The 10,435-nt window shown below is 35.4% G+C and overlaps 1 protein-coding gene across 1 annotated transcript; it reads right to left on the reverse strand.

Moving 5' to 3' along the window:
• Window positions 1-4,933: 4,933 nt before the first annotated feature.
• On the reverse strand, window positions 4,934-10,077 carry LOC107562426 (zinc-alpha-2-glycoprotein-like). The gene is made up of 7 exons (XM_016247061.1): window positions 10,038-10,077; window positions 7,982-8,218; window positions 7,614-7,883; window positions 5,940-6,218; window positions 5,655-5,783; window positions 5,107-5,110; window positions 4,934-4,955 (listed from the first exon to the last, which is right to left on the reverse strand). Exons 1-7 carry the CDS (start codon window positions 10,075-10,077, stop codon window positions 4,934-4,936), a joined length of 981 nt encoding a protein of 326 aa, XP_016102547.1.
• Window positions 10,078-10,435: the final 358 nt, after the last annotated feature.

Consider the following 10,435-nt stretch of genomic DNA (forward strand, 5'->3'; position numbering starts at 1 on the left):
GTAGAGAGAGAGAGAGAGAGAGAGAGAGAGAGAGAGAGAGAGAGACAGAGAGAGAGAGAGAGAAAGAGAGAGAGAGAGAGAGCAAACACAGGGCATTCAACCACGCTCATTGTAAACAACAGTGGAACAAATTCAAGAACAATAATAATAATAATAAAAATAATATCAATAATAGGTCATGGAATGTAACAGCATCCATAATTAAACTTTTGGCAGTTTATGTTAAAATAGTAAAGAGATCAAGCTCTTGAATGTATTAGGTAATCAGCTATTAATAAATATAAAGTGACAGATGATACAACTTTGTTTCTGATTATTTCTGTTGCTGTTAATTTAGTGTTTCATTTTATTTATTTTTATTTAAGTGTAAGCTCATTGCAGTTCATAGTCAGAAAATCCCAATTGCTTAATATTCCAGTTATATATATATATATTTTTTAAATACAAAGCATTCTAAAATTACAACTTTGCAATTGGGGTGTAAGGTCCGCGCACCTGGCCCAAGGAAGGTACCCAGTGGCGGATGAAGGTCTCTTGCGTGTTCGGTCTTTTCAGCGCGCAGAGTTATTCAATTTAGGTTTAACTCAATCTGACTCCATTTTAGTATCTGAATTCTAATTTAGGTTGAAAGGCACATTGGTTGTTTGTCGGTCTCTGATTATTCTTACATTCGATTATTCTAATTAACTCTTTACTTTGTATTTTCTCGTTCACTAGGAATCTATGTCGCTTAGGATGCCTCACGGCGGCCGCTATGCGTGGGCTCCACGATCCCAAAACTCGCCAGTTTGATCCTAATTCAGAGGTTTGTGGCTAATCTGTTTAGCCCCCTACAGTTACCCATGTAATGCTCAGACATTAATCAGCGGTTCTTCTAGACCACCTTTGTCTAGACCCCGACAGCTAATCTAGCTTCGTACAACTTAATTAATTCTGAAATTATATACATGGTTACCGTAACTGAGTACAACTTAAACTAAGGTCAAGCGGTTAGTCAGGAATTTAGAATCTCACCTGATGCGCCCCATGCTTCATCTCCTGAGATCTAATGTGCACTTAACCCTGGACGCAGATTTGCGGACAACATAAGCCTTCACTTAATCTACTTGAGAAAATAACTTCAGAGTGAGTCAGAATAAATTAAATGTAACAATTTATTATCAGTCAGGTAAATATGTTTTATGCCAATTATCTCCACAGCCAATTCAACTATCAAATCAATACAAGACATCAAACTCTCAAAGACGAATCTAAGAGTAAATGCATACCTGAGATTAAATGTATTAGATGTATTAGAAAAATACATAGTACAGAGTGTGTGGAGATACTCTGTACTACGGGCATTCTGGTTACAGAATCGCGCTGACCCTTTTGCTGCAATTCTTTAAATACAAAACCAAGATAAGACATCCTCCAAATGGAGGCCTGTACAAACAATTGGAATTTGCATTGAGCCAGGTGCCAGACCTGGGTGGTCTACACCTCAATGGGAACAAAAGGTAATTTGCATGGGATTGTTCTCTACGGTAATCAAAGTTTCTCTTAACTCTTAGGATCTGTATTATCTTTTAGTAAGATTAAGACAATTGTACCACTTGCCCTGAAACTATTCAAATGAAACCAAACATGACTGTAAATCTTATTTGCATTCATTTAGAACATTATATTCTTGACCATTCTGAGTGAGCTGGGTGAAGAGAAGGATGGGTGAGGGGAAGGAAGGGAATGAGGAGGAACCAATGCATATGTGAGAGACATTTTCCCGCATTTTCTCTCAGCGAGATGTGGAGACAGATGTCTGTATGTTAATGCACTGTGTGTGTATTGTCTGTCTCAGAAGATCAAAGTATTTGAGTTTCTTTTATCCTTACACAATCATATACAGTTCACATGCAGTGCAGAATTATTGTATCCTGTAAATGCAAAATACAGATATAAACATTATAGAAAGAATCCAGAAAAGAAAAAAAAGGAAAGAAAAAGCAATACTCCATATCCCTATTTAAAAAATCTACATGTACACAATTTCTTTAATGAGGACCGAACAATAATACCAATATATCTCTAACAGTGAGCTGTTAAATAACACCAAAAGAAAATTACAACATTTAAAAAGATATATGGCTAAATTTATCACTACCCCAGGCCTAACAACAACATCCCAGCTGTGTAGTTTGTGTGAGCATCATGACAGAAATTGTCAGGAAAAAAATTAATCATTACAAGAAGTCCTCAGTATTTTTCATCCATGTTCAGTTGAAAAAAAGTAACAAGAAATACTTAAGAGTATTTTAACTTTTGTGTTTTTCTTAGAGTAGGTTAATTAGGGTGAGAGGTACCCTCTTATAAAGTTTTTTTTGTGGTTCCATGAAGAACCTTTTATATGCCTGAAACCTTTTCATTTTACAAAAGGATCTTAACATTATTGAAATGTAAAATGGTTATTTTAAGAACTGTGCACTGCAAGGTTCTTTGAGGAACATCGGTTCTTCTATGGCATTGCTTTGAAAACTTTTATTTTTAAGAGTGTAAAACAAAGTAGTACATAATTCAACAACAGGTGTATAGATGGCATATGAACACATTAGAAATACAGAAAAAAATCTATACAATCATATGGCATCAAATATATGTCTGTCTGTCAAGATTTGCATTGGTGGGGTCAAACCAAACCCTTTTCTTTCACAAATGGACAGTTGTATTTCAGACAACTGAACATGTATACACTTGTGAATGAGAAAAAAAATCTTACAATTATGCTTCTAGATCACAAGCTTGAAGTGTGGTGTAACTACTAATTATTTTAGATAATAACTTTTATATAGCACCAGCATGCACAAAAGAGAATATACAAATCATTACAAAGCATGTCCCCTTTTCAGCCATGTTGATTATTTTTTAGTTACAAAACAATTAACAAGTGATAAGAAATAATAAAGAGAGATACAGATGTTTTCATTCTTACCAAATATTTCTAAGCAAGATGGCTCCAACAAGATACAGAAGAATCAATCTGTGAGTATATGCGTCTAAACTCCAGGTAAACAGAAATATAACCAGAGCAGGATCCGCCGCTACATTTACTTTCACTTTTACAGAATCACGATAGAAACAATAGCAAAATAGAACATAGTTCAACTTTCAAAACCTACAGGTGTACATGTGGTATAGGAAAAACACAAAGAACATTGCTATTACAACGATCATAAAAATGCAAAATATTTATGGACTATTTTATAAAACAAAAACACCAACAATAACAAAATAGTTGCATTGGTGGGGTCAAACCAAATCCTTTACTTTTACTTTGTTTTAAAGGGCAGATGACAGTAAATAAATGTAATTAAGCTAGTGAAATGAGTGTCGTCCATTTCTTTCAGCATGTGCAGGTCCTGAGGATGGGTCAGGAGAACATACATATTAAAACATTACAGTAATCATACAACTGCATCACTACAGTTTCAATATCCTGCTCTAAACATAGATTCAGAATTAAAAAAGGCTTACGAGTATACTGTAATTACTCACATAAATTTGATAGTCAACACTCCCCTCAAATTAATAATTCCACAGCACTGAGAACTCGTTACAAATTACAAAAAGTAAAAAAAAATGTTGTTTATGTTTCATAACCTGTTTCGTAGCTGTTGTTGTTTATGAAAAGCTGCACAATGAGTCATGAATAAGAAGTGTCATGACATGCACAACAGGCATTGTCTCAAAGGGCTGTGGAGCAATTGTACTGTACTCACACCCAGCTATGTTAATCTCAAAGGGCAAAATGTTCTCACCATAGTAACGAGAGTAAGAGACTTGCAGTTTGAAAATGCTTGTCATTGCAAAATCTTGGGGAATGTACATTGTAAAGCGTCTTTGAGCCCTGGAAAGGCGCTAATAAAACGTATTATTATTAATTAACGGCATAGTGGTAACAGAGTAAAATATTTTTTTGTAAATGATCATATTTAGACTGCCCATCTTTGCCTTAATATTAAAAGTTATTCTATTACCTTACATGAGTTTTTGTGGTAGGATATATGATAAAATTCTACCTGTGCTGTACCTGGTAACAGCTGGATGCAATGGCCAAAAGTAGCATTAGTTTAGCATAGTATCATATCTAATAGCAATAAGTATTAGATAACACTAATACTTGATTAGCTTTTTTCCCCACATATGAATTACTACAAGGTCAAGTAATGATTTAAACTAATTACATAAACGGTTCACTGCTAAACACCATTTCACGATTCACCAATGTCCATTCGTTTGAAACGATTAGAGAACTGAATTTCATGTAACATATCATGTGATCTTGACCCTCTGAAAAGTTTCAAGAATCTCTCAAATGTGAAAAACAGTGACATATTTCAACGGTGCATAAACATCATAAACTGGAACTACCGTAAGAGCTGACTCAGATTAGAAAATGCTGACAGAAAACAAACAGCATGTTTTGCTGAACAGAGCTGGGTGATTAGAATACGGTTTCCATTCAGAATGAAGAGAAACGAAAAACCTGTTCACACCCCAGTGTTACATCCCATCTAGGGGTTGAGAAAACAAAAACAAAAAACACTTCATTCCTGTCCCAGCCAACAAGCACCACACAAACTTGATATGCATCTGTTCATTTATCTCATTTAAAAAGGGAGAAGCAAGAAAACTTCGAGAGGGGACCAGGCCAAAACAACAAACAAAAAGAAGACTAAATGTGAGAGGAACAAACTTACCTTACAAAAAGAAAAAAAATAAATAAACATAGCTTTTACCTCACTCCCTATCCAACCAAAAACAGGAGAAAACACGTTTAAGCAAAGAAAAGGGCATCCACCTCTCTACTGCTTCCAACAAAAAAAAAGAAGTTTCAACAGAGTCAAATTATAAACAGATCAGCATTTAGTTAACAAAAGAACCACTTAGTAGTACAAACTCAAGACTGCAGGCTCTCACGTCTACAAACACATAAGCGCAACAATCATATGCCAGGAAAGCCTCTCAGCTTCCCGAGTTTCCACCTCAGCTTTATCCACCAGCTCCCATCTCGTCAGCCAATCAGGTTACCCCAAAAACTTGATTTTAATTAGACACAGCTGATGTCCATACCTGGCTGAAGGAATACAACAACACAAAACAAAGTACAACCATATTGCACACACAAAAATAAATAAATGGCGACCACACACATCCAACAGAGAATTAAACATAAGAAATACGTCCTGGGACGTAACACCAGTCTAGTCTGTAGATTCATCAACATTGATCTCTTGACCAGACATCAGCACGCACTGCTCATCAGTATCTGCTCACTCACTGCACCATAATCAGCACGATTTCTCCCCAGAGCTATGAAAGATTGTACAGTATTAAAGCCGATATAAATGTTCTTGTAAATAGGATTAATTTGACATATATTTATTCACACTTCACATTTGTTTGATAAATATTATGGATAACTGTATCTTGTAGTCTGTAGCAAATGAAATCAAAATAATGAAGAAAAAAAAACTCACCATCATCAAAATCTCTATCACCATGTTCACACATTTCTACCATCATATACCGTCCATACATTTTAAAATGTCTTTAAACAAGGATATTTAAAAACAAGAGCTTTAAAGCTAGAATGATCATGCTGAATATTTATAGCTCACCATTTGATCCTTTCTTTTTGCTGCCGCACCACCAAAGAATCACAATGAGAGCTGGAACTAAAACTAAAACTGTTACAACTGCTATAACAGACCACTGAGATTCTGTTTCAAATGTAGAACATTTTCCATCTGCAGAATGAAAATAAAAAATAATAAATCAAAACTCTTGAGTTGAGGCACTATACTGTAATTGTTTGTGACCAGTAACATTAATCCATTTCAGCATTATTAAATGCTACAAATATGACTGCTACAAAAAGGGACTGTGTTTATGGTGATATTTACCCCATTCTATTGAAACTGGTTCTGTCAGACTGCTGTGAATGACAAAACAGTCATAAGATCCTTTGTAGTTTATGTCGATCTCTACACTGGTGTTCATCTGAAATGTTTCATTAGCATTTGGTCTGATTCCAGAAGATGTTTGGTTGTCAAGAACAGATTCATTCAATCTGATGTACATCTCAATATCTCTGGGGTAGAAACCAGTGGCCAGACAGCTCAGAACCAGCTTACTGTGATCATCAGGAGCTCTCCTCGCAGAGATGTAAACATCAGGTGAATCTGAAGAAAAAGGTAATGCAATTCTCAAACATTCTCAAAAAATTATTCTGGTATTTGTGCAGTGAAAACATTGGGTTATATTCCACAAACAAATCCACAAAAAATGCAAAAAAGCCAAATGCATTCTGAAAGAAATTAGTATAATTCTTCTGTGCCTTTTTTACATTTTCTCTAACGGTATCTCCTATAGTTACTAGAGATTTGATAAGATGACATGCAATCTGACAATCCAATGAGTCAAACTCCTGCAACCCAGATGAACATTCTTTGATATGCATGAAGCATCAGATTTCCTGATGCAAACGTGTAGAGCAGTGATCCTCAAATCTGGCTCGCGAGATCCACTTTCCTGCATAGTTTAGCTCCAACCCTAATCAAACACACCCACCTGTGATTTTCTAATGATCCTGAAGACATCGATTAGCAAACTCAGGTGTGTTTGATTAGGGTTAGAGCTAAACTCTGCAGGAAAGTGGATTTCACGAGCCAGATTTGAGGATCACTGGTGTAGAGAAAACTCATGCATGTATGAAGCAAACTGTCACGACTTCCCCTGTGTTTTGTTCAATAACCCTTATTTTGATATTCTCTTGCTGTTTCTTGACTTCATTTCCTGTGGTTTAGGTTCTGTTTGCCTTTGTTTCCTTAATTACCCTAGTTACCATAGTAACTCATTACCCACACCTGTTCCTTGTTAGCCTGTGTATATATAAGGTCTTCATTTGTTGGTCGTTGTCTTTGCATCTCTTTTGTGAAGCCGTGGCATTTTTTTCATTGTCATTGCTGTTTGGTTTCTTGGTTGGACTTTGTCATCCCTGTTCGAGTCTCTGTTTTATATTTGGATTATTTTCACTTGCGTTTCAAATAAACTGCTGCAATTAGGTCCACACCTCTCTTCTCGGTGCAACGGAAACACAAACCTTGAACAATTCAAAAAATGTATTTTTGCTGTGAACGGTGCCAGATTTAGATGCAAAGCCATAACGTTAAAATACTCACATGAGAATATTCTGAACCTGTCCTCAAAAGTTTTTCATTTAAATCACTAGTATTTAATTATAACTGAATGATGATTAACTGCCTCTGTACAGAAACAACCTCCTGGAGTTATTTTGTCAGCAGTTGCGTTTCCATGTTTTGTGTGTTCATTCCATAGGCGTAATGATTTTTCTACTATACAAATTTTATTTTCTATCATCTACCCCAAAACCTACCCCTCACACAAAACTTCATTCTATATGATTTATAAACCGATTTTCCTCATGGGGACACCCCCAAAAAATGTCCCCACAAGGATTTCGGATATTGCCAACATTTCGTCCCTATACGTCACAGAGTATACCTGAACTAAAAACGCACACAGAGTCTAAATAAAGTGATCTGATTAAAACATACTCTCATGTGTGTTGTTAAATGTGGAGATCCAGTCCATGCATTTCTCAACATAATTCTTGATGAACTGGTTTCGTTCTGTTTGCTGATCCCATTTCTTTTTGGTTTCTTTGGCTTTGGGACTTTTAACAATCCACTGCAGAGTGTCAGAATCAAAGGTAATAAAATCTTCTCCATCAAATCCATATTCATCAAAGGCTCTCAGACTCTTCACTGTTCCATCAGGAAATTTCTCCACTTCGCAACCAATTATTCTCCGAAATGTATGGAGTTCTAAAATCACAGAATAACAGTGATGAGAAGCTAGTAAGACATACACATGATTTCATAACAGGTCTGATGACTGATAAGAGAAAAAGCATGAGACTCACCAGAACACTTTGTGCAGTTCGAGAGAGTGTATAGCTGATGTTTGTACCAGTTAGAGTCACATAGCTGTACAAGAGCATCAGTCTCGTCATCTGCAGTCAGAATCAGTCTTATCCAGTCTGGAACTTCATTACTGTTGTCTGAGATCCGTCTGTCATCAACCACACCCACAGCACTGTACTCAGGTAATACATCTTCTTTGGTCAGGGCTGTAAACATGTAGTGCAGGTAATGGTTCTCTGAGGAACATAAACACAAACAATAAAAACATCTTTTAACAGGACAGAAACTCAGACAAATATATTGAATATAATTATTGAATTAAACCATGACCTTTTGTGATTTGATAAGCGCACTAAGCCATTTTGCAATTTTGGTTCTAGTTTGCACCAAATCAGTGGCACAAAACACAATGTTACACATATTTTATGTTATTGGGAGAAGCGTAGGCTAAAAATCTTTAAGTCATTTGAAACGGCCACAGTCTTTGTAAGTAAAACTGTGGTTTAAGTGTCAAGTGGCATCGTCACTTCTGTTTTAGGTTCTTCACGCTTTAACGTTCACGTTTTCATGTCTATTAAACAAAAAGTAAACAAACACAACATAAAGAGAACTAAAACACTTAACTTGAAAATAGTTTCCAGTTCCTGTTCCCTCATGTGATCACCATGTGCTTTATGTGTCTGTTCTTATGATTAGTTCCATCTGTTAGTTGCATTTTGATTAGGTTTAGATAACAAAGCCTTACACATTTCAATTACATGTTAGCTGTAATTTTACTATGTACTATACAGTAATTTCAAGGGACGGGCGGCACTGCAGTATGCATTTTCTTTTCCACTATATTTCTTATTGTAAAGCACTTTTGGTCAACTGCAGATGGGCTCTATAAATATAGTTTGACATGACTTCAAAACAGACTTTATTTTTCAAGCACAGTAAAAACATTAGTTGAACATTAGGTGCAGTGGCCCAAACCAAAAAAAGGGGCACTATAGGGGGGTGGGTGCTTGTTAATACAAATGATCCAGTTGTTACAAATATACAATTAAAAGAGAAGTCAGCACACTCTGTAATAATTTCAGACTTTATTGCAGATGTTTTGATAAGAGTGGGCTGTCCCTCACTCTCTGAGCCTGCTTCTGCCTCATCTTCAACGGAAGTAGGGGAGCGTGGGGTAAGTTGACCCACCCCCTGTATCTTATCTTGGCAACTGTACACTTTTACTGTCATGTGACCATGTATTTTGGAATCACTCATCATTTCTGCCAGACTGTGAAAAGGAGAAACACATTGGGGGGGGGATGGAAGGCACCCATTTACTTTAAAAGCTTGTCAAAGTAAAATTTTTGCATAACAGATGTAATGGTTGTTACATCAAAGCAAATTTATCCAGGTCTACAAATATTTATGATACATATAGGTGATGTAGCAACATATAAAACCATGCAAATCATTTAGCTAAATATTAGCCTGAACTGGTAAGAAACAGTAGCTATTTTTTTCCCCAAAATGCCAGCTATGGGGCGAAGTGAGCCAAATGCTGTGGGGTAAATTGAGTCAGCATTTTAACTACCCCACGATAAGGCACTGTAGTTAAGTTAAATCTCTGAATTATAAACTGGTATTTTAATGTGATATTAGTGGTTTATCATATATACATATTATTTATAGTTTATTTGATAGGGACAGTGTACAAGTGCACCAAATCCTTCTCAGATAAAAACAAGAAAATGCTTTTCATCGCATTATAATCAGATATTTCCACCTGCAGTCACTAAAGGCCGACAAACTCTCTGTTTAGTCTGTTTTTAGGAAGGCTATAACTTTGGTGTTTCAGAAATGCAAACAATTAAATATTAAAATTTAAACTTCATTTGGTTGGTTTTATGTTGTTAAAGTTAACTTTATGAAAAGAAATATGACTGTTTGTAAAAGGAAATTATTAAATTAGTTTTTAAATTATTATTTATTTCACATGGGTTTGAATCAGATTCAGATTCATTTTAGATGGTGCATCTTACCCACTGACTCGACTCGGGTCAACTTACCCCTAACCCGGGGCAAACTGAGCCATGGGAACACTTTTTAAAGCCATATTCTTAGAACCCTTTGTCATAGATACATTCTGATCATATAAAATGATAGGAATACTTTCATTAGGATAGGATAGGATTTTTTTTTTATTCTTACTTCTGCGTCATTTTCCCTTATCTTAAGGACCACATAAGTAAAAAAAAAAAAAAAAAAAAAAGGCTAATCTTACCCCACTCTCCCCTATAATTATTAGACATATATTTTAATATTTTACAGCATAAATCTATATTATATATTAAGAAACATCTCATTTAGAACATTTATATGATTTTTAAACTATTTATATATTTATATGGTTTTAATAAAATATGTGTTATCAAGACAAGTGATTATAATGGGAAATATACTTAATTACAAGA

Source organism: Sinocyclocheilus grahami, unplaced genomic scaffold (assembly GCF_001515645.1).
Source record: "Sinocyclocheilus grahami isolate Dianchi unplaced genomic scaffold, SAMN03320097.WGS_v1.1 scaffold823.1, whole genome shotgun sequence".
In the NCBI taxonomy this organism is placed as follows: Eukaryota; Metazoa; Chordata; class Actinopteri; order Cypriniformes; family Cyprinidae; genus Sinocyclocheilus; species Sinocyclocheilus grahami.